Below are 25,764 nucleotides of genomic sequence, written 5' to 3'. Positions count from 1 at the left end.
CAGTTCGTACAGACGTGTGGCTTTTGTCCTGTATGGATCAACACATGTTCGTTCAAATTAGTCTTATGTTTGAATGCTTTTCCACAAATCATACAAACGTGTGGTTTTTGTTCTGTATGGATTAACATATGGTTGTTCAAACCTGCCTTCTGTGTGAATGCTTTTCCGCAGTTCATACAGCTGTGTGTTTTTTGTCCTGTATGGAGTAGCATATGGTTGTCCAAATGAGACTTCCGTGTGAATGCTTTTCCACAATTCGGACAGACGTGTGGTTTGTGTCCTGAATGACAGGCCATGTGTCTTTTGAAGTCAGCTTTCAGTTTGATAGTCTCTCCACACACCGCGCAGGAGTGCTGTTCAGAATGAACCAAAGTTTTATAATGGTTGGATTTAGATCTGTCAGATATGTGGTTGTTATGTCGGACAGTGTTCTGGTTGTATCCAGAGAGATGGCTCTGTGTTGATCCATCTTGACTGCATTCAGCAGCGTGTGAAGTGTCTTGTCTGTCAACCATGATATCGAACTGGTTAGTATGGCCCACATTTCTGTCAACACTGTTTCCAGTCACATCAACATCCTGGGAAATGTGACGAGCATCAACCTTGCTATCAGGGTGGTCTGTGATTTTGCCAGCACTGTCTTCAGTTGCACCGTGATCCTGGGTAGTGTTTGGATTGCTGGTCATCAGATCAGGATGATGTGTGTTTGGGTTAGCACTGTTTCCAGTTGTACTGCCGTGTTCTTCAGTTTGAAAGCTGTTCTTCTCCGTTGTGCCTTCATCATATAGTGTGCTGCTATCGTTTCCCCAAAGTAAATCATTGATGAACTCAGCTGCTTCAAAGATAAAATCATGTATATAAGAGTTGTTGCTTATTATGTTGTCGTCACCGCTGGTTGTAAGAACATTATCCTGGGGCTTGTCATTATTCAGCCAAGTGGGATCGATGTTGTTTTCAATAGTGCTATCCATGCACTCAGTTGATTCACAACTAAATCGAAATTCGTCTAGCTTGTTGTCACTTGTGCTATCGTCGCCTACATTCATTTGATGGTCACCTCTGATCAGAATATTGTGATCTCTGGTTTTGTCGCTGCTGTACAGAGCTGTACCAAAGCTGTTCATTCTGATGTCATTGCTGTACAGAGCTGTACCAAAGCTGTTCATTCTGATGTCATTGCTTCCTTCAGCTGCCACGTAGTTCTCTGCAGTCCTTTCACGTTTTTCGTTGGATCCATGACTGACACTCTGAGGTTCACTATGGCTGTCTGCTGTTCCATTAAAGTCTAACGATGGACCGTGTGCAGTGCATTCTGTGCCACTCAGCTGTGGAAGTTTGCTGCTGGTGTATCGCAGGGAAGCTGGAATAAGCTGCAACAACACGAAGTTCTTGTCAGTTAGTGTGGACTGATGTAGAAAATATTTACATTAAGGATGCATTAAATTAGTTTCTTTTAAATTTCCACATTGAACAACTATAAATGATTTGATACTGGCACTGTCCCCTAGAATATTGCATATAATATGTGCATAGGCTAGAGTCATACTTTGATTTCAACAGAGAGTATATCATGCTGATTTGTCGATGAAAAACACGTTGAAACTGAGAGAAAGGGAGGGAGAAGGAGGGGACAGAGATACAGACAGACAGACAGATACATATATGCATACATACATACATACATACGTACGTACGTACGTACATATTAAAAGAGAAAGTGGAGAAATAGAAACAATGAGAAAGGGAAGAAAATAAAAAGGCATTTTAGAAAAGACGTTAACTTTTGCTTTATTTCTTCTTGTAAATGCCTCGCCAAACATCATGCAAGAGAATTAAAAGATTATGGTATTATACCCATTCCCAATTATATATTATCAATGATTATAACTGTATTCAGGATGTACCAGATATTATGTGGGATATGTCAAGTGGTCGTGGTTATATCCATTGAGATTGCATACTTAATCAGTGTTACCATGATTGTATGTACTTACATCACAGCTGGATCCATTTGTATCATGAGATAATCCTGTGATGTCATGACTAGATCCATTTGTACTGTGCTGGTATCCAGTGATGCCACCATGGTTGGATCTGTTAGTATAGTAGTTCAGGTCATGGGAGTATCCGTTTGTAGTCTGGTTGTATCCAGTTATGTCATGACTGGTTACACCAATACTCTGGTTACAAACATTTGTGTAATAGTTGCATTCAGTGAGGTCATGGGAGTATCCGTTTGTATTCTGGTTGTATCCAACTATGTCATGACTTGTTCCGCCTGTGTTCTGGTTACATCCATTTGTATGATAGTTGTATTTACTGAGGGCATGGAAATATCCATTTGTATTGTGTTTGTATACAGTTAAATTATGGCTGGCTCCACCTCCATTCTGGTTACATAGATTTGCCTCAATGTATCCATTGAGGTCAGAGCTTGATCCATTTGAATCTTGGTTATACCCAATGGCGTGATGATGGTTCATCCCATTTCTGTGGTGGATATCTCCATTTGTATGCTGGTTGTATCCAGTTGTATTACATTTGTATCCGATAGTGTCTTGGCTTGATCCATTTGTTTCATAATCGTATCTAATGATGTGATGGCTGATTTCGTTCATGCCCTGGTTATACACATCTGTATCGTTGATGTATCCAGTGAAGTCGGAAGCGGATCTACTTAAACTGTAGTCATATCCACTGATATCATGGCTTGATTCATTTGAGACATGAATAGAACCAGTGATGTCTCCATTGTATCGCTTGCAGCCATAGTTGTCGGTGTATAAATTTTGCATGCATCTTACGGTGTTATGATGTGTACGTCCATTTGTACAGTCGGTATTTACAGCTGCATTATGGATGTTCTCAGCTAAGTCATACTTCACAGCTGTGTTCCAGTGTACCAATGACATGTTTGTGGTGATGTCTGCGATGCTCAGCTGGTGATGACGTCTGATGAGGGAGTCTTGGATGGTGGAAGTCGTCTGTAACAGCAACTCAATCCTTTGTTACATTGTGGTTTATGATTGTACGTATGTCTGTCTGTCTGTCTGTCTGTATCTCTCTCTCTCTCTTCCTCCTTCTCTCACCTTTTCCTTTCACTCCCCCCCCCCCTCTCTCTCAATGGGTATCGTGTGTGTGTGTGTGTGTGTGTGTGTGTGTGTGTGTGTGTGTGTTTCTCTAAGCTGGCAAAATGGTTTACTCTTTTCTGCCAGTACAGTGTCCGTGAGGGTCTTGGTTCTAATCCCGGTCTTTGGCCTTTCTCACAATCTGGACTGCAGAATCAGACTGAATGCCTAGTCATTCGGATGAGACGACAAACTAAGGTGTCCTGTGCAGCAAGCACTTGGCACACTGAAAAAGAACCCTTGGCAACGAGAATGTTATCCTCTGGCAAAATTCTGTAGAAGAAATGCACTCTGATATGTACACAAATACAAATCCATAAACTCAGCGACTGACTAGGACGTTGGGTTATGCTGCTGGTCAGGAATCAGTCCAGTAGATGTGCAGTGTGTTTGAATTAGTCCGAACGCAGTGACACCTCTATATGAAAACTATATGAAATTGTGATTTATATCTTTCTCCCTCTCTGTCTCTGTCTCTGTCTCTCTCTCTCCCTCTCTCTAATACTTTCCATTTCAAACATACTCATATACATACACACCCACCCACACACACACACTCGCGTGCACACATATACACAAACGCACACGCGCACAATCCCACCCCACCCCCCACGCCCCCACACGCACACACGTCACTCTCCTCCCACACATACATGCTTATACAGATATGCACAAATGTTATCTCACTGATCGATTCCAGACAGTGTCATTGTTGATCATTTCCAATCTGAACCCGTTAAAATCGAACATGGAGTCCCACAGGGATCTGTTTTGGGCCCAGTGCTCTTAACACTATACACTGCTCCTCTCGCTGAAATTATCAACCACCATAATGTCAGCCATCATTTTCATGCTGATACACTCAACTCCAGAAGAGTGATACCCCTGAAAAATTGTCGTAGCTCTTGCATGAAACATCCAACTGCTTCCTGGACATTCAAAACTGGATGATTCTAAATAAGTTACAATTGAACGCAGACAAAGCTGAAGTAATGATCATAGGAACTAAACAAAAACTGTCTTCCATCACAATTGACACAATCAAACTTGGCAGTATATCCATCCCTCTTTCCAGTTCAGTCAGGAATCTCGGTGATGTCCTTGACAACACACTGTCCGTGCAAAAATTGATCAGTCAGACATGTCAATCCTGCTACTGTCAACTGCGGCGCATCAGTTCCGTCCGGAAATATCTGTCCACTGACACAACATCTAGACCTGTCGTTTCTCTCATTCTGTCTCGCATTGACTACTGTAACTCCCAATTGTCTGGTTTGCCTGCTTCATCCATTCAGTCCCTTCAGCGCATACAAAACTCTGCTGCCCGACTCGTCCTCAGAAAGAAAAGATCTGAGCACACCACTCCTCTTTTGCAACATCTCCACTGGATCCCTGTCTCACACCGAATAAAGTACAAGATCAGCACTCTATGTTATAGAAGTATTCACAAATCTGCCTCTTCCTATCTCTGCGGCTGCCTTCACCACTACACTCCATCTCGCTCACTACGATCGGCTTCCGATCCACTCTGTTTACGCATACCCAGATTCAAACACTCGACTGTTAGCCGCCGTTCTTTCTCTGTCTAAAGACCTTTCAGTTAGAATGAACTTCCTCTTTCGCTTCGTCAAGTCTCCACACTCAGCTCTTTCAAGTCTGGCCTTAAAACCCACCTCTTCCCAAAATAGCCTCCCTTCCCTGCCTCTTCCTTGTATTCAGTTTCTCCAGTTTTAGAGTTATGCATGCGTGTGAATGACTGGTGCGAAAGCGCTTTGATTTGTCTCTGCACAAGATTTTTTTTCAGTCGAATAATCATGTTGACGTTGTGAACATATCCAGATTCCTACGCTCCCTTGGCACTGAATAAAAAGCCATTCGTAAATCTCTTCCCAAAGAGAGATTTTTCCCCAAATGGTTTAAGCTGGATAGTGATGTGATCTTGACTTTCTACACATTGTCAGCAGCATATCCTACCCCAAACCCCCTGTCCCCTAAAAAAAAAAATTAAAAAAAACAAAGCAAAAAACACTTCACTATAGCCTTCGACAGAAAGAAGCCCATTTGAAAAAGGAGGTAATATAATGGGATTTTTTTCTCTCTCCGGTTTATGCGTTTTACATAAAGTTCTTGTGCAAGTCCTGCTTATATCTATACCTTTGCTGCCACCCCCTCCCCTTCTCCCCTCTCTCTCTCTGATCTTTCATGTGATCTTTTAACCCCATGTGCTTCGTGAAATACACTTATCTTCTTTTTTATTCGATTATTCTAGTATGTCATTCTTTCAACATTCAATGCAAAACATGTTGACATTACTGTTGCTCGTATAAACAAATGGGGGCACAGAAGGAAATGCTTTCACAATGTCGAAACGTTCAGTTCCATGTAGTGTCATGATCTTTTAAAAATGTCATCGAACTCAGAGAAAGTGATGGCAAAATAAAGAAACAAACAAAGGGAGACAGACAGACAGACAAGACAGACATTCAGAGACAAAGACTGTACAAAGCATGGGGACAGAAAATCAAAGACAGACAGGGGGAAATAAAAGACCTGCATATAGATAGATAGACACATACATGAACAGAAATAGGAGATTAAATGAGGGGGCTGGGGTGGGTAAGACATGATGAGAGACAGACAGAGACAGGGAGAGTCACAGGGACAGATAACTGGAGAAGACTAAAGAAATGACAGATAGCTTCACAGTCAGAGACAGAGACAGAGAGAGTGAGAGAGAGAGAGGTTTACCTGGTCCATCCTTCAACCGATCACCCAAGCCAAGAAAATGAATCTTTGGGGCAAAAATACAAGTGAATCTTGTCTTCAAAAGACAATTATGACTGAGTTCCAGTTCATAATTACTTGTTTTCAGATTTTGCTTACAGTGAGCACATGGCAGTTGGCATGTTTTACTTGTGTGTGTGTGTGTGTGTGTGTGTGTGTGTGTGTGTGTGGATTGATGAATGAATGAATAGATAAAAGGATGTATATATGTCTCCCTTTTTTCCTTTTGACTGTCTGTTTCAGTCTGTATGCTTGTCTACCCAACTGTATGTATGTATGTATGTATGTCACTTCGTCCCATTGTCTCTCTGTTTCTTTCTGTCTGTCTATCTTCCTCTCCTTCACACACACACACACACACACACACACACACACACACACACACACACACACACACACACACACACACACACACACACACACACCCTGAGGGGAATATTCCATGTTCACTTTACCTGGATTGTGACACCTTGAGGGGAATATTCCATGTTCACTATACCTGGATTGTGACACCCTGAGGGGAATATTCCATGTTCACTTTACCTGGATTGTGACACCCTGAGGGGAATATTCCATGTTCACTATACCTGGATTGTGACACCTTGAGGGGAATATTCCATGTTCACTATACCTGGATTGTGACACCCTGAGGGGAACATTCCACTGCCGACGAGTTTTACTTTCACCTTTTTGACAGCACCAGACAAAAAATGTTTACCTAGGCGCAGTAGAACCTGCCCAAACTCCGTCAATTTTTTTCTGAGAAACAAAACAAAATGATATTAAATGTTTTGTCCTCCATCTCTTTTATACGTTTCTTTGCGATATAATTTTGTGTTAGTGTGTGACTTGTTTAGGGTTTGTTTGTTTTCTACTTCTTCATTTTTGTGCTTATTTTGTTTCTATCATTCTTGTTCAGCTTTTATGTCACTCTTCCTGTTTGGGTGATGTGTGTAAAAATGCGTGTCTTAAAAAATGCGTGTTTAAATGCCCCCAGTGGGCACATGAGATAAACTAGGTGGGTTATGGTCACAAGAACATACCCATCATGAACCCCACCCCACCCAACCGAAAACGAAGTATGGCTGCCTATATGGCGGGGGTAAAAAGTATCAAAAAACAACACAAAAAAGCAAACGGTCATATACGTAGAAGATAACACATTTGTGTGAGTGTGTGTATATGTGTGCGTGACTGAAACGAATGATGAGCGCCCAGAGACCACTCTCAGTCGGCTCAACCCAGCAGGCAGCCTGCTGTGCAAATGACTCCGTGCTTGTAAAACGCTTAGAGCTTAATTCTTATCTGACCGAGGACAGGCGCTGTACAATCTATATCATCAGGATTGACACTTGAAGTGTGAGTGCAGTCAACTTTGTACCTTCTCTCTCTCTCTCTTTCAAAATGCAGTTACTTTACAGTTGTATTCCATATAGGTATGCCCATTCGTGAGGGGCAATAGCTTTATGTATATGAATAAACCATTCATCCATTCGTTCATTCATTCTCTCTCTCGCCACACGTCTCTCTTTATGCACGTCGAGAGATAAGAATCACGTGATCAACCTACACTCCATTCGTTATCTCCCCTCAGAGTGACAAACATGGCCAGCTACTTCGGAAGGTACGCCGACTGTCTGTGTGTTGTGGGCGCTGTCAGTGCGGGTTATGTGGCACTGAGAGTGTGCAGCCACATACTGCGTGTGACCTACAGGGCCGTTCGTCGCTGTTTCCCTGTGGACCCCAAACACTATGGACGGTGGGCAGGTGAGATGTCAGCAACAACACTGGTGTTCACTTGTTCAGTGTGTTGCTTTCAGTATCTGACACACTGTCGCAAGCATTGTAAGGCCTGTTATCTGTGCACTGTTTTTTAGCAACTGAATTCAGTGGCAGTAGTGCAAACATGCGATAACACGATATTTCGCTTCTCTTTTCTTTCTTCTGTTTGCTGATGCGTCGATCTCTCCACCCCCCGAAACAAAGCTTGTACACAGTTCAGTAATGACGTTTCAGGTGGGGCTTGTGCTGTTGGCCTCTTAGGGTACTCTTGTGCAGGCATCCTCCTACAGGGCAAAGGTAAACGTCTGTGCTACAGTCCACCTGCCCCTTCCATCTCATTCAGCCTATTCCCCTTCCTCCGACCCAGCTGTGCAGATGTGTGAAACTAGGTCATTGATGACCTATCTAGAAGTGCGCGTGCTGCGTTTGTGTATGTGTGTGTGTGTGTGTGTGTGTGTGCGCGCGCGCGCCATGCGTGTGTGTATGTGTGTGTGTGTGTGTGCATGTGTGTTTTCCGTGTGAGTTTGTGTGTGTGTGTGTATTTGTGGAGGAGCATACTGTATAAGTTGACCGTGTTTGCTGTTAGCAAGTTTTGAAAGCCTCACAGACATCCCCTAAAGCTGTTCTCGTTAATTACACTGCTTTTGTTATAAAAGATTATTAATGAGAGGCAATGCCTTCAAGACTCACTTGTGATATGCATTTAATCCAACAAAGGGATGAAGAAAAAAAGTATTTCCAGAGAAAATGACAGTGTAGAAGTTACCACAGACACACAGCCACACACACACACACACACACACACACACACACACACACAGCCACACACGCACACACACACACACACACACACACACACACACACACACACACAACCGAACACCAGGTTGTTTACACACGTGAGTAAAAAAAAGAATAGATAATCACACACACACACAAAAACACACATTTTGATCTAAATCTATATGTATGTTTGAAAAATACCAGAAACGTGGGCTGCTTCAGATGGAATTGTTTTGTTTCGAGCCTGCAACTTTCAGTTCTATGAATACTCATTTCTAATGAAAAGTGGAAAATAATCTTTGGATCGATATAATTTTATATGTTAACAGGCCCACTGTTAACACTAAACAAGAGCTCGCTTTATTCACCCAAAGTTCAGTCAGTGGATGATAGATGTTTGAAGTTAGACATCGAGGATTCTACTGACCTGAGCAAGACAGATGCTGCGTCAAACTAACTGCGGAAGGTAGGCCTACACCTTGCCTCAAAAGTTCAGAATACTGGCAAATTATATCTACCATCTTATGAGACTGAATAAACAGCGTAGTTGTAACACACTTGTGCTCTCAGAACTGTGGAAAAAAACCAAAAAAAACCAAAACAACAACAACAAAAACAAAAACAAAAACACGAGGGGAATCCCCAAACCAAAAGTGTGGGATATTCTGCATTTACGGAACTCTCAAGGCCTGACTAAGCGCGTTGGGTTACGCTGCTGGTCAGGCATCTGCTTGGCAGATGTGGTGTAGCGTATATGGCTTTGTCCGAACGCAGTGACGCCTCCTTGAGCTACTGAAACTGAAACTTACGGAACTGTTCCATAAATTCATTTTCATTTTACATGGGTTACTTTGTGACGATAGTCAGCCATGGCACGACCACTTGCAGTAATTAACACAACCTGCCGCCCCTTCGTCTAAACTGATTGGAATATACTGCGAAAGCTAATTTTAGACATAGGGAGAGCAACCAAAAGACCCGTGGGTACCTCGAAACATCGCTGTCTGCTAGGAGTTGCAAAGCATATTTGTACTAGGCCTCCGAACGATATGAAAAACAGACATATTAAAGATTATATTACTGTTTAAAAAAACAAAACAACTTGATACATCTTTCAAAGCTAGGTATTGCGTGTTTTAGACTTCCGCGCTCGGAACACTATAAATAGACGCACAGTTGGCGTTGATCAGAGTTGACCCTTCGCGCATGCGCAATGAGACGTGATGAAACTGACAAATTGTGCTTGGACAATGATTTTGTTTATTTGTGTGCTTGTTGTGAACATTTATACGGAAGTTGTTTTGTTTTTTTCAGGCCTGCACACAGATCTGGCAGTCTCTTGCCTTCTTCGCCTCCTGTCAATTATGATATGTTATCGCGAAATATTGATTGAATGCCCCACACTTTTTGCACTTGTATTCCAAGATGTCCGCCTCCGTCAGGGCGTGTGGGGTCTGTCGATTACAATTAAAATGTTATGTTCTAGTTAATGCAGTAACATCTGTAAAATATCCATAAGGAATAAACACGTCGATTTTGTAGTTAGCAGCATTCTCAAATGTAGATAGCGTAAGACTTTCCCACTGAGTATAAAACACTAAAGCCTTTGTATGCCCAGTCATGTTTTAATTTTATACGGTTTTAAATGACTGAGATCTCTTATTAGAAAATTATCTCCCTTACTAATGATTCGTTTTCTGCCTATAACGCCCCAATTAACAGGCACATTGAGAGATGTGTGTGTTAATGTACTTCCTTATTGAGCAAAAGAAGTTCCAATTTCAGCAACAAAAATTGTAATGAACTGCTATTACTCAGTGTGTCAGTATGTCACAGAAAATGCTAAGTTTTGTGTATAAAAAAGAAAAATGTAACTAATTTTTTTGTGAAAATATTTAAATCTGTTTTGTGCCCTTCCCAGAGGTGCAGTATCATTATGATTAGAATGTATCAAAGAACAGATCATTTGCTATTGTTGTGCCAAATTTCGTATCAACTGACAAAGTATTTCCAGAGAAAATGACTATGTTAAAGTTTACCACGGACACACAGACAGACAGACAGACCCACACATACACACACACACACAGACAACCGAACACAGGTGTAACAGGCCGAAACCTATCCCTGGCTAGTTCTTACCCCGGGTACTTCTTACCTAGGCTACTTCTTATCCGGGGTTTAAATCAGCCTAGGCCGTTTCATACCCCTCCTGGCTGGAATATACCCCATGTGTACACTTCGCTCACCCAACTAGTCTGTATCACATGTACATTAATGATGATAATGATGCTGATAATAATAATAATAATAATAATGGGAATTCATATAACTCCTTCCAACGCTCAAACCACTTCGCAATTAATGCAAAAAAAAGTGATGTGATGATGTGATGATGTTCGTCAAAAAAGTGATGTGATGATGTTTGTCCTTCGGATTCGAAGATGACCATGGCTTCAAGAGTCAGATGGAAGATCGCTGGCTGTGGGTCCGGAGGTGACTGGTGAGGCCAGTCCGGGCCCTGAAGTCTCGTCCACATGCAGGACACAAGTGAGTGGGTGCTGTTGTGGCAGTGGATGCTGCTCAGGCCTTGCGCACAGCACGCTTTCGGTGCGCTTCGGTGATGCGCCTGGCTTCAGCTGCACAGGCTCCTGTGGTGATTATGCTGTGCCAAGCTGGACGTTCCAGAGCAAGTGTCTACCACGTGTTGATGTCGACGCCCAGGACTTTGAGGGACGCTTTGAGGCAGTCTTGGTAGTGTTTCTTCTGTCCTCCAACTGAGCGCTTGCCCTGACACAGTTTTCCGTACAGTAGCTGCTTAGGCAGTCGGCTGTCCTGCATTCTGACCACATGTCCAGCCCACTTGGCTTGGGCTTTCTGCAGGAGGGTTTAGACGCTGCAGAGGCCAGCTCGTTCCAGGACTTCCGTGTCGGGGACTTTGTCCTGCCACCTGATGTAGAGGAGTCTGCAGAGACAGCTCAGGTTGAGCTGTTTGGCGTGTCTGCTGTAGACAGTCCACGTCTCGCTGGCGTAAAGGAGGGTGGTAAGGACCACTGCACAGTAGACCTTCAGCTTAGTGGTAGAGCTGAGTCGTCTCCGCTCCCAGACGTTCTCACGGAGTATCCCAAAGGCGGCGCTGGCTTTGGCGATCCTGTTGTTGACCTTAGCGTCTATGTTCACACACGTGCGTACACGCACACACACACACACACGCACACACACATACAAACGCACGTGCGCGCGCGCGCGCACACACACACACACACATACACACACACGTACGTCTTTCACTTCCCATGCCTGCCAGTGCCACGCCCACTCACCTCATACTCACTTTCAAACAACATCAAAGAGGTTAACAGTGACCTAGTTGACATGCAGTGCAAGGGAGCATGTCTATGTTCCCCCAGGTCTATGTTCCCCCAAATCTGTGTTACCCACTGTTGAACGTTATTGACAACAATTCTGAAGCGCTCGGACTGCATTATGTTGTGACATCTGTACATTATGTCTACGAAGGTGTTTGACTGCCGCATGACCACTACTGACCACTATCAGAGTTCAGCTTGCATCACTTTGAATGCAATATTGGAACGTTTTAGTAGGATTTCACCATACTGTTGCCCATTCCTGACCATGACTTACCACTGCTGATCACAGACAACCACTACCACTGCTGATCGCAGACAACCACTTACTACTACAGACCACTGACTACTACTGCCCACTGGCCTCTGTCCACTGCTGCCCACAACTGAGCTCTGACTACTGCTGATCACTTACCACCGCTAACCATAACTGACCATTACTGACCGCTGCTGGCCACCATATACTGACCACTGACCATTATTAACCACTGATGACAACCGCTGAATACTGCTGAACACTGACCAATGGTGACCACCATTGATCACTGCTGAGCAGCACTGACCCCTGCTGACGGCTGACCACTAGCAATGCTGATCACTTACAACCGCTTACTGCTGATCAACCAGAACCGATCACTGACCACTATATACTGACCACTTATGACTATTGACCTCTGACCACTACTGACCAATGCTGACCACTGACCACCACTGCCCAGCACTGACTACTGCTGACCACTGACTTCTGCTAACCACTGACATCACTGTCCACTAATAACCACTGTTGCCCATCACTGACCATTGCTGACCGCCGACTACCACTGACTACTGCTGACCACCGCTGACCACAATCACAGAGCACCATTGACCACCACTTACCACAGCTGAGAACCACTGACCACGATATACGGACCACTACTGACCCCCATTGACCACAATTAACCGCGGACAACAACTGACCACTGCTGACCACCACTTACCACTACAGATCACTGACCACTGTTGACGACCACTGACCACTACATACTACTGACTACCGTTGAGCATGACTGACCACTGCTGACCGCCACAGACCACCACTGTCCATCACTGACTGGTGACGACCACCATGGACCACTGACCACCACTGGGCACCGCTGACCACTACTGACTGCTGACCATTGACTACTGCTGACCACTGCTGACAAGCACACTGAAGTGTATGTGTGATTAAACAAACATGTTTTGGGGAACATAGACTTGGGGGGATACAGACCTGGGGGAACATAGACCTGGAGTGATATAGACCTGCGGGAACATAGACCTACCAAAAACATTTATGGGGAACATCGGCCTGGGGGAATATAGACTGGGAGGACAAAGAACTGGGGTAAGAAAGACCCAGAAAACGTAAATTTAGGGGAGCCCGTGGGAACATAGACCTGGGGGAATATAGTCCTGTAAGAACTTGAAGCTGGCTGAAGGAAAATTTTGGGGAACATAGGCTTGGGGGAAAATAAAGCTGATCCCCCAAATTATCTGCAAAATAAGCCGCTAAACCATCATTTCATGGAGCGTGTGTGTGTGTGTGTGTGTGTGTGTGTGTGTGTGTGTGTGAATCAGAATCAAAATCAGAATCATATGTCATGAAAACCGTGAATTAAAGGTATTTGGACACAACAAAAAAGGGAGTGTGTGTGTGTGTGTGTGTGTGTGTGTGTGTGTGTGTGTGTGTGTGTGTGTGTGTGTGTGTTGTTTGTCTCTGTTCTTGCTCTTTGATTTCTTAGTGGAGATACCTTTCTTCAATACCCACTCTTTCTTTCTTGTTTCTCTTCTCAGTTTCTTCTGTCTTCTTTGTTCATTATCTGAAAAATTATAGTTTTCAGTTTTGTTCATCCATTCACTCCAGTTGCTTATGGAGGACTGCTATCAAATGATACCTTTACGCCCAAAAGAAGACATTCAAATACTCAACACTATAATTTAATAAGAAAACGCAAATATGTTTCAAATAACAAATAGCATTTGAATGTGCAAATTTGATAAACGTACTTACAGCTAACAAATTCCATCTGCTTCCTGTGAACAAAAAACAAACAAACAAACAAACAAACAAAAAAAATGAAAACCGACTTCGGAGACAAATATTTTTCATGCACACGCTTGTTTCGGAAGTCATCACACTTTGTGCATTCCATAAAAAATAGAACTCATCCCCAATCACAGCCATATTACAAATTTGCATAACCGCAACTCTCGTGGTGTGCCACTACGTCTCCCTCTTTCTATTTCCAACTTAAGATTACTTGGCATAATTCATCAAAAGCAGTCACTGTACTGTTTGCTCTGTGTTAAAACAATAAAGAGAAAAGAAAAGTACACACACACACACACACACACACACACACACACACACACACACACACATCCCTCCACCCAGACCCCACACACCACATTATCTACACTGTGATATCAGCTGTAATAATATTATGATCTTGAACGAGAACTGATCTCTGGAAAGTCAATTTACGTGTGTTGTTTAACTGTTTTTGTATTCACTGTAAACTCTGCTGATGTGTTTCAGTGGTCACTGGCTCTACCGATGGCATTGGAAAGAGTTATGCTTTGCAAGTAACTATGTTTCTGTGTCAGTCTGCCTGTCTGTTTGTCCATCAGTTCAGTCTCTCTGACTTTGTGTTTCTTTCTGTTTCTCCATCACCAGTTCCACTGTTCTTTCACGTTGGCAGTGTTTGAGTGACAGAAGGTTGGATCATTTGGAAATGGATTTATAAACTGTTGTAAAAACTGTTGCCTTACAGTTCAGTATCACGAGTACAATGTAATAGTAGAGTGTTGTTGTTGTTGTTTTTGTTTGCGTGTGTTTTTGTTTATTTGTTTGTTTTTTGGGTGTTTTTTATGTTGTTGTAGGGTTTTTATTTTTCTTTTCTTTTTTTTTCTTTTTCCGGGGGGGGGGGGGGGGGGGGAGGGGGGGGGGGGGGGGGATGAGAGGGGCGCGGTGGGGAGGGTGCAGGGGGGTTCTGATCATGAAGATATTTGCTTTGGGTGGGTTGATAACTTGAAGTGTGTGTTGTTGGGTCCTTTTTCATTTTGTTTTTCAAAGTTGATAATAAATAATAAATGTGTGTGCGTGTGTGTGTGTGTGTGTGTGTGTGTGTGTGTTCACAGCTGGCAGAGAAAGGGATGGACATTGTACTCATCAGCAGAAACCCCCAGAAACTGTCTGCAGTTGCTGAACAGATTGGTGAGTGAGTGAGTGAGTGCGTGCGTGCGTGCGTGTGTGTGTGTACATGTGTGAAAATGCGTGCGCACATGTGTGTGTGAATTGGGGACTCACATCTTGAAATGACATCTCTCTCTCTCTCTCTCTCTCGCACGCGCGTGTATATGTATGAGTGTATATGCGTGCGTGTGTGTGCATGCGTGTGCAAACGCGCGCGAGTGTGTGTGTGTGTGTGTGTGTGTCTACCTGGCTAACCAGCTGACAACCTGTATGACTGCACACTTTCAGTTCAGCACTTCCAGGTGTCAGTGAAAGTGATCACGGCAGACTTCAAGAAAACAGACATCTACGACAACATCAAGCAACAGCTGACTGGACTGGACATTGGCGTTCTGGGTATGTTGGGGTGGCTGGTTGATTTTTATATCTGTCGTCAGTTTACACTACGCCTATATTTTAAAGTTTACATGAAGGAAAACGCTGGTTTGACTGAAAAATAGCAAAACACACATGTTGAAATGTGGGGAAATTAACGAAGAAAAAAAATCACAAGTTGCGATCTTTGTCTCCATTTTTGATTGCAAAGAATAGCATTTATGCGTGCAGATACTGTTCAGATCAATTCTGTTCTCTTCATAACTTGCACTGCTCACGAAATGAATTTCAGTTTCCAAAATATCACAAACCTTGTATTTTCGTTTCTCGACTGGTGTGTTGACTTCCCTTTTCTAAGTATAAATCATGGAACACTAATTTGAATTTATTCATTCTCACCTGTATTTATACATTTTACATTGTTGAAGATACTTTTCCAGTCTATTATTTGATGTTATTTCATGATAGAATTTCAGTCTTAATTTTCTGTTTTCTTTTGTTTCCAGTGCTGTTTATACTTTTCTTCTCATTTACTCCTCACAACATACTTCAATCTCATTACACCAGAGTAATAATAATAATAATGGTATTTATATACCGCTGAATCTTGTGCAGAGACAAATCAAAGCGCTTTCGCACCAGTCATTCACACGCATGCATAATTCTAAAACAGTAGAAACTAAAGACAAGGAAGAGGCAGGCAAAGGAGGCTATTTTGGGAAGAGGTGGGTTCCAAGGCCAGACCCGAAAGAGCTGAGTGTGGAGACTTGACGAAGCGAAAGAGGAAGTTCATTCCAATTGCAAGGTCCAGAGACAGAGAAAGAACGGCGGCCAACAGTCGAGTGTCTGAATCCGGGCATGCGTAAACAGAGTGGATTCGAAGCCGATCGTAGTGAGTGAGATGGAGTGTAGAGGTGAAGGCAGCCGCAGAGATAGGAAGGGGCAGTTTAAGGGGCAGAAGTTGATTGATTATTCCATACTGACATGGGTAAAACTTAGTTCGGTTAAGATGTTGTTGATGAAACGAAGCCAAGTGTGATCATCAGTGTCATTAAGTAGTTCTTGTTATGCATTCAACAAAAGGCCCTTTGATATGATTATGTTGTGTGCCCAGTTTGCTGTGGACCGGGCAATTCATTTCAGTGTTGATGGGTATCTTCCAAATTCTGCTAATAATGCTAACGCCATTGATTTCTTGTGTTCGTCCAAAAGAGTTCGACTCTGTTCTGTTTTGCATCATGCATTGTAAACTTACTGTATACAACAATCCTTGCTTCCATTCCATGTGGTGTATATACGATAATGTCATAATGACTGTTGTTGCAGATGTCAGTGTTTCAAGGTCGTGCATGTTCATTTTGTTTTCAGTAAACAACGTTGGAATGGTGGACCGACAATTCCAGTACTTTTGTGAATCAGACGACTTTGAACAGGTAGGTGACTATCTTCCTTTGCCATACATGGTGTGTGATTTTGTTTTCACTCGAAATTCGTCAGCCTTGACTGGTACGTGACTGCTGCTGACGAGTATACTCATCAGTGAAAGGCTGTCACCTCAGGTGACCATTCTCTATTTGCAGTTTTTTTCCTCTATGGATTGCACTGTCTTTGTCCAGCAAAGTTGACTCCACCACTTAAAGGCGCACAAAAAATACAAATTGTACTTCAGAATCTTGCGAAACTGGCCTCATGTTTCTACGGGTCATCAGCCAGTAACAACAATAACATTACCCCAGAGCACAAGCAACTCGTGACTTTCACATGTATCCCAAAAAAACTGTTTTGGGAAAATATAGAAAGTGTTCCTCTTTTATATGTTCATACACGTGCCTGCGAGCCAAACGTGTATTGTAACCGAAATAAGAAAGGAAACCACTTTCACAAGCTGAAAGCATGGTTATGAAATGCGCTAAATCATTTCAACGGATGCACAGCGGAGTTGATGGCCCAGACTTCGATAAAAGACTTACTAAGACTTACATGCTGCGGCACTGTCTGACGCACTGTTTGACGCATGAGGCAGTCATGGCGCTTCATACTCCGCAGTACTCAGACAGTTTGCTGGTGTCACCCTACTGTCTGTCCATAAGTCTGAGGTTCTCTCTACTGTATACCGGCAGTTCGAAACAACGGTTGAGAGAAAAGAGTGACTGATTGCCAGTTACCTCAAACAGTCGATCACAACTGTCGATGATAACCTGTATACTGACATAGAAAAAATGTAGAAGTAACGATGATGAAGGTGATTATAACAACAGCAAAAAACAACAACACATTTTTCTCCTGATTTTTGTCTCACTTGTGTAAACAAAGTGAGTCAATATTATAACCCGGTGTTCGGTGTGTGTGTGTGTGTGTGTGTGTGTGTGTATGTATGTCTGTGTGTCCATGGTAAACTTTGACATTGCCATTTTCTCTGGAAATATAACTTATTTGTCCGTCAATTCCAAATTTGGCCTAAAAATCGTTGGGTAAAAAACCCTTAACAGTCTTACCAATAAGAGTTTGTAAGTCTCCCGAATTAAGCCGTATTTCCCTTATCATTAACAGTTTAATTCGTTGAGGCCATTTCCGGGATTCCAAAAACACCATATTACCGCATCCCAGTTGCAGTAGCGCTGGCGATGCTTAGTACTCGTAACCTCGATTTTCTTGTTCGCAATTAAATGGAAAGAAATACAAATTCTGGACAGAACACATACAGTGACACAGACTGCACCATCGATGTGTTTACTGCATATGAATCTTTTAAAGTGGATACTCAATTAACTAGAATGAACTTAAGAGAGAAATTGAATCGACTGTGTCAACTTTCCCGGGCATAATTTGTAGCTGCATCAATGTAGATCCAGAGAAAAACGGCTAAATGTTGCAGTATGATTCCGGCGATAGCCACGTCTCCTTTACCGCGGACTTTAGATGATTCTTAATTACCCTTGAAGAATTTTTAAATGCCCGATACACACCAAAATAATATGATTTAAACAGCGTCATCACTTCGAACACTGCAATCAATGTATCGCCCTTAAAAAGCATGTTTAGATATTAATTTTTGAACGCCATTCATGGATCCGCAATGGTGCAGTGAGCAAAACAATTTCTTCCCCCAGAACATGCCGGGTTCGAATCTGCGCTCAGGCCTTTTTTTCTCTTTTTTTTTAAACCCGAAGCTTTATAATAACAAACACAGAACACATTTTAACGATTTTGTAAGTGTCTCACAGGTGAGTCTTGAAGGCCTTGCTTCCACTGATCATGATGAGTAAAGTGCATCAATGATACAAAATCAAACACTCATTTACTTTCCAGTTCGTTTTGCATTAACAATAAACAGTATTCATTCCTTCATGGCGAGTCCTGGTTTGTACAAGTCATGGAGAATAGCCTTGATGATGTGGTTTGTGTTACAGCAAAACAGAGATACCGTCAACGTGAATGTCCTATCTTGTGTCATGGTAAGTCATCTCTCTCTCTCTCTTATATATATATCTGTGTATCTCTGTGTCTTTCTGTCTCTGTCTCTCTGTCTGTCTCTCTCTCCCTTCTCTCTCTCTCTCTCTTTCTGTCTCTGTCTCTCCAGACCTACATATCATTCCAGGAAAAAGCAAAACAAGCACATAAAAAATGACACGTAGCTCAACTGGCATGAAACATGTCATGACACGAGCTAAACAGCCAACAAACTGTAAACTTATGTGGATTGATCGCACAATTAAATTACTGCCTGAAGATAATAAACACAAAGACAGACGTGCTTTATCAGCTGTTTAAATCTTCAATGACGGAGTCTGTTACTGGTCTGTTGACGTGGTTCAGCCATTACCGTGCACCTCCTCTAGCCCCCTCCTCCACACACTCATTTCTAGTCTAAGTATCGCAGCTTCCACGGCACACACACACACACACACACACAAACACACACTCACAGAGATGAACACTTACTTGTACAAGCACATATGACAGCACAGTGTGTGTGTGTGTGTGTGTGTGTGTGTGTGTTGGAGCTCATGTACGTTTATATGTATTTGACTGTGCTTTCATATATGTGAAACTGCATGTTTGGTGCATTTCTGTTATGCATGTGTGGGTGTATGTGTGAATGTGTGTCTTCATATTTTACATTTATTCGCTTATTTATCACCATTGTTGTCTTATTTATTTATTTATGTTTTAAGTAGTATAAGAGATGGGGGTTCTATATACAACTTTTTTGGGCGTATTAGCTTGTGTTAAGGCCCTCAAGCATAAAAAAAATTTAACCAAAACCTGTGTATGTTGGAGTAATATGACCCTCAAGCATAAAAAAAAATATAACAAGTTATATGTGTATGGAGAGCCAAATCACAAGATAAAAAAAAAATATGATGGTTGGATATGTGTATGGAGGGGAGCGAAACGGTCATGGGGGTTCTATATACAACCGACCCCAGCCCAAAACCGCGCAATACCGCCCTCAAGCATCATAAAAAAAAAAAAATCTAGTTATAACCAGTTATGTGTATGGAGAGCGAAACGGTCCTTAAAGAGAGGAGGTTGAGTCAACCGTTCACATATGAACGTTTGACCTAGTAACTAGAGCGGAAAAAAAGTTAGGGTGAATTGATTTTCGGCGAGTTCCACTGCACAAAGTCTGGACCACAGCCAATTTTTTTTTTTTTTCCACCAATATTGGAACATAGCCAATTTCTTCCACGAGCGTCGACCAATTTTTTTTTTTCTGGCACGATGCCAACAAATTTCCATTGAACAAAAGGATTTCTATTGTATATAGACGAAAATGGTTTGGGCGAAAACATATATGGAAGAAATGTACAGTGCAACCTACAAGAACATGGGCATTCGATGTGCCAAAAATGTAGCAATCCATCTATTGCTAGAAAATACCTACGAGAACAATCTCGTGCCAGATATTTCCAATGTGGACTATCTAGCAAACAACAAAGGTAGAACAACTCTACAACCTCTAGAAGGTCTTCCAACTTTTGTAGACGATTTGTATGTATATGGCTATTTGCGACAAAAAGAGTGTATGTATGTCGGTGGAAAATTGCTGTGTGGCAACGACGGATCCGCAAAAAGAATTGTATCTAGAATTTCGACTGCAATATGTGGACTTGTGGAAAAACAAAGTATACAAACTGCCATATCGCAGACAATATCTATGCAGGCAGACTCCAAATCTAGCACAATACGCAGTACAGTACAAAGAATAGAAAAAGACACGAATGCAAAAGCAAGAAAACGTTGGGAGACTATATATGCAAACGAAAAGCCATATGGTATATTTGTTGCAAAAATTGATGTGTCCGAAATTGCAATACAAGACCTACACAAAATATTGCCAATGCTAGAAGAACAGCTGCTAGGACATGGGTATGGTATATATTCTATAGACTATACAAGAGATTTTTCTGGTACACTCGATAGACAAACACTAGTAGACTATCTTGTAGAAGAACTAGACTATAGAGGACAAGGCGACTTTGCAAGTGCTATTGCTTGCGATGCACCAACAATACTAGACAATACAGATAGTGTTGGCAAACATGTATGTACATGGATATCCAAACACAATGGCTATACAATGCGAACAAAACTATACAACAAAATAGTATCCAATTTCGAGGCAGGAGAAGTACGAGAACAATTTGGTGGACATCTAGCAGACTATGTAGACTGTCCAAACGAGCATCTTCGAAAAACATTCTTGCATCCAGATGTACAAAAGAGAGGCTGCACTAGAATAGAAGTATCTTTGTATGCTTGTAGCAATCGTACTCCAGAAAAAGGAGACGAACTAGTGGAAAACGTATTGAGATAGTTTCGCCACAAGATAGACAACTGTTTGTAGAACAACCAGCAACCCAACAATGGCAGAATATTGCAAGCGTTCTAGATCGTTGTTTTGTTCTTGGCGATAGACCAAAATTCCACAATATATGTATGTTGGTATGCACATACTAGAACAAAGAGAATATCTGGCATTCGTGTATCTCCAACAGCTGCAACAGTGGAAGACGACAAAAAATGGAATATCGCTGTAGAATGGGCTATATGCGATTTTGGATTTCGCAATTGTCCTATCTTCCACATCGATATTCTAGCTGCAGACAACGATGGTATACAATACACCAAACTACGTTGCTACACAAAAAATGCGAAAACAATACTAGCAGCATGTAGGAGACCAGTACAAATACACAAAGATGCACCAAGTCCATATATTCTTCTTCCACCAACAAATATAGTAGAATGGGAATGGCGTACACACAAATGTAGTACTATTGGAAAAGAGAAATCTGCATACAGTGTTGTGGAAGTTCCACACAGCAGAGAGTTCTCCACTCTATCCACCCGAAATCGAGAAAAAAGACTACAAGACATAGAAGAGTGTATGGCAGTAGAAAATTGGAAAAAAGATGCATGGAACTATCTAGAACAAAAGCAAATAGAATACCAACAGAATATAGAACATAGAAAACAAGAGCTGGAACAAATACAAGAGTATATACTAGAAAACGAGAGACTCCTTGCTATTTCGAATAGTGTTCGAGAAGTTGTAGAAACAATCCTTTCCAAACAAGAAACCAAAAAAGTGGCAAATATAGCAGACAAAGATAGAATATGGTCCATACTCGGCTATAGGTTGCAAAAAGACAAGACAAATAGAGAATACTATAGAATAGTACTTGGAGCAAAAGATACAGAAGACGTTGTTGCTGTATGGTCGACCAATGGACTACAAAAGTTGTTGTCTGCTGCAGAAAAGTATGTGGAAAAGAAAAAAGACAAATTCGAAAGAGAGCTGTGTTGGTTTCCAAGAGAGGCATGGGAAATAGGATTTTGTAGACCTATCCAATACAACAGCAAACTAGAAAAAAAGTAGAAATGGACTAGATATTCGTATACAACCAGCCAAAGAGTTCTACAAAGACAAAGAGACTATACGTTGGAATCCTATAGACGTTGTAGTAGCACCCGACCTTGTAGAACTTCCATCTCTACAAGAAATAGCACTAGAGAAAGAATACGACAAACTAGAAATAGATACAAAACGAGAACTACAGGAAACAGTTGCACCAAATTCGAAGCAACAAATACGAACACTAGACATGCCACCTGGTACCTACATTTGCAAAAAATATGCAACTACAATGTACAGAGGAAACAACCGAACTGTACTATTTCTAGTCCCCAAAGGAGACGACGGAGAACCTACTACAGACGAAGAACATCCAGTATATGGACATTTCCTGGAGAAAGAAATAGAACGCATTGGTGGAACACTATACAAAACAAAAAGTCCACTACTGTGCTATATTGGAGTAGAAAAAACAACTCCACAACGCAAAAAAGATAGAATAGTATCTATTGTGGCAACAACCTGCGAAGATTGTACAGACTAGCATATTCTTCCACCTGGCAGACAAACATAGTATTTCCCACAATATGCAACTGCATATCGTTTCTTGTTGTATTTTCCAAGAATGTGTGGTGCTGGATCTACATGCTCTGCAGCATATTGTTCTATTTCTCCATCGTTTTCTGTGGAGAAACACATTTTTGTGCACTATTGTTGTAGCGCTGTTCTTCTTTTGCAAATTCTTCGAAGTCGAAGTGTGGAAAGTGTGGTGGATCGAATAGGATAGGCATTTTCTATATATACAATATATACAAATAGAAAAATATACAAAACATACTACATCCACGAATTGCACACAAATAGACTCTATGCTATCCTATTCCATTTCGAAAGGGTTTCTAGACTTTGTTGGGATTGTTTCTTTGGCAATATCTCCAGATGTCTTCTTTGGGAGATGGACAAATTGTCGATCTTCTCGGGTATGTTCCAAACACCATTTTTCTTTGTAGCTTTCCATGTTTTGTACAATATAGAACCAACTGCAAGTGCAATTGGTAGAATATAGCATGCAGTGCGAAGCATTTGTATTGCATTGTATAGCATTTGTATAGCATTTGTATAGCATTGCACAGCACTTTCCTAGGATGTATTGCAATTGCTTCGCACTTTCCTAGGATGTATTGCAATTGCATAGCATTTGTATAGCATTGTATAGCATTTGTATAGCATTTGTATAGCATTGCACAGCACTTTCCTAGGATGTATTGCAATTGCATAGCATTTTCCTAGTTTTTCCAGGAATCCTGGTATTTCCTAGTCTTTTGGACAAATGTGGGTAGGAAAATATAGGAATATGCCACGGAAGAAAGATTTGTCGCACGAAGAAATAGAAGAAATAGAATCTCTGCATGGCAGAATGTCTGCAGAGGATGCCAAAAAGAAATTTGGTATTGGTACAAATAGATTGTACAAAATATGGCGAGAGGCAAAGAACAAAAATGTTTTGCCTGTAGTACCGGAAAATACAAACAAGGATACAGACAGTGTTCTGCCTGTAGTGCAGGACAATGCAGAAAAGAAAAGCATAGACGATTTGTACAAACTGTTGCAAAATATAGATACTCGCATAGAACAAAACAATATTCTACTACAAGAAAGCAAAGATATGTCCATAGAAATACTATCTTTGTTGGATGTAGAGGAAGAGGACAACATTGTAGAACAAATACGAGAAGACGTAGTGGAAGAGTCCAAATCTTTGTTGGAACAGATACAAAATAGCGTTTGTGTATACAACACTGCATGCTATATTCTACCAATTGCACTTGCAGTTGGTTCTATATTGTACAAAACATGGAAAGCTACAAAGAAAAATGGTGTTTGGAACATACCCGAAGAAGATCGACAATTTGTCCATCTCCCAAAGAAGACATCTGGAGATATTGCCAAAGAAACAATCCCAACAAAGTCTAGAAACCCTTTCGAAATGGAATAGGATAGCATAGAGTCTATTTGTGTGCAATTCGTGGATGTAGTATGTTTTGTATATTTTTCTATTTGTATATATTGTATATATAGAAAATGCCTATCCTATTCGATCCACCACACTTTCCACACTTCGACTTCGAAGAATTTGCAAAAGAAGAACAGCGCTACAACAATAGTGCACAAAAAATGTGTTTCTCCACAGAAAACGATGGAGAAATAGAACAATATGCTGCAGAGCATGTAGATCCAGCACCACACATTCTTGGAAAATACAACAAGAAACGATATGCAGTTGCATATTGTGGGAAATACTATGTTTGTCTGCCAGGTGGAAGAATATGCTAGTCTGTACAATCTTCGCAGGTTGTTGCCACAATAGATACTATTCTATCTTTTTTGCGTTGTGGAGTTGTTTTTTTCTACTCCAATATAGCACAGTAGTGGACTTTTTGTTTTGTATAGTGTTCCACCAATGCGTTCTATTTCTTTCTCCAGGAAATGTCCATATACTGGATGTTCTTCGTCTGTAGTAGGTTCTCCGTCGTCTCCTTTGGGGACTAGAAATAGTACAGTTCGGTTGTTTCCTCTGTACATTGTAGTTGCATATTTTTTGCAAATGTAGGTACCAGGTGGCATGTCTAGTGTTCGTATTTGTTGCTTCGAATTTGGTGCAACTGTTTCCTGTAGTTCTCGTTTTGTATCTATTTCTAGTTTGTCGTATTCTTTCTCTAGTGCTATTTCTTGTAGAGATGGAAGTTCTACAAGGTCGGGTGCTACTACAACGTCTATAGGATTCCAACGTATAGTCTCTTTGTCTTTGTAGAACTCTTTGGCTGGTTGTATACGAATATCTAGTCCATTTCTACTTTTTCTAGTTTGCTGTTGTATGGATAGGTCTACAAAATCCTATTTCCATGCCTCTCTTGGAAACCAACACAGCTCTCTTTCGAATTTGTCTTTTTTTCTTTTCCACATACTTTTCTGCAGCAGACAACAACTTTTGTAGTCCATTGGTCGACCATACAGCAACAACGTCTTCTGTATCTTTTGCTCCAAGTACTATTCTATAGTATTCTCTATTTGTCTTGTCTTTTTGCAACCTATAGCCGAGTATGGACCATATTCTATCTTTGTCTGCTATATTTGCCACTTTTTGGTTTCTTGTTTGGAAAGGATTGTTTCTACAACTTCTCGAACACTATTCGAAATAGCAAGGAGTCTCTCGTTTTCTAGTATATACTCTTGTATTTGTTCCAGCTCTTGTTTTCTATGTTCTATATTCTGTTGGTATTCTATTTGCTTTGTTCTAGATAGTTCCATGCATCTTTTTTCCAATTTCTACTGCCATACACTCTTCTATGTCTTGTAGTCTTTTTCTCGATTTCGGGTGGATAGAGTGGAGAACTCTCTGCTGTGTGGAACTTCCACAACACTGTATGCAGATTTCTCTTTTCCAATAGTACTACATTTGTG

General features: G+C 41.5%; 2 protein-coding genes across 3 annotated transcripts in view; both read left to right on the top strand.

Moving 5' to 3' along the window:
- The window catches only part of LOC143301592 (uncharacterized), a 13,344-nt gene extending 10,354 nt beyond the window's left edge, over positions 1 to 2,990 (top strand). The window contains exons 4-5 of the mRNA XM_076615985.1: positions 1,104 to 1,196; positions 2,940 to 2,990. Of these exons, the coding sequence (XP_076472100.1) occupies positions 1,104 to 1,196; positions 2,940 to 2,990 (144 nt within the window). The remainder of the gene's footprint in view (positions 1 to 1,103; positions 1,197 to 2,939) is intronic.
- Positions 2,991 to 7,211: 4,221 nt separating this feature from the next.
- The window catches only part of LOC143301476 (very-long-chain 3-oxoacyl-CoA reductase-like), a 49,750-nt gene continuing 31,197 nt past the window's right edge, over positions 7,212 to 25,764 (top strand). For both annotated transcript variants that reach the window (XM_076615789.1, XM_076615788.1), the window contains exons 1-7: positions 7,212 to 7,271; positions 7,507 to 7,679; positions 14,409 to 14,455; positions 15,011 to 15,086; positions 15,354 to 15,461; positions 16,809 to 16,873; positions 18,851 to 18,895. In XM_076615789.1, the coding sequence (XP_076471904.1) occupies positions 7,517 to 7,679; positions 14,409 to 14,455; positions 15,011 to 15,086; positions 15,354 to 15,461; positions 16,809 to 16,873; positions 18,851 to 18,895 (504 nt within the window). In that variant the 5' untranslated portion in view covers positions 7,212 to 7,271; positions 7,507 to 7,516. The remainder of the gene's footprint in view (positions 7,272 to 7,506; positions 7,680 to 14,408; positions 14,456 to 15,010; positions 15,087 to 15,353; positions 15,462 to 16,808; positions 16,874 to 18,850; positions 18,896 to 25,764) is intronic.

This window comes from Babylonia areolata, chromosome 27 (genome assembly GCF_041734735.1).
Source record: "Babylonia areolata isolate BAREFJ2019XMU chromosome 27, ASM4173473v1, whole genome shotgun sequence".
Taxonomy (NCBI): Eukaryota; Metazoa; Mollusca; class Gastropoda; order Neogastropoda; family Buccinidae; genus Babylonia; species Babylonia areolata.
The sequence above is the reverse complement of the archived record's forward strand: the minus strand, read 5'-3'. Positions and strand labels throughout refer to the sequence as shown.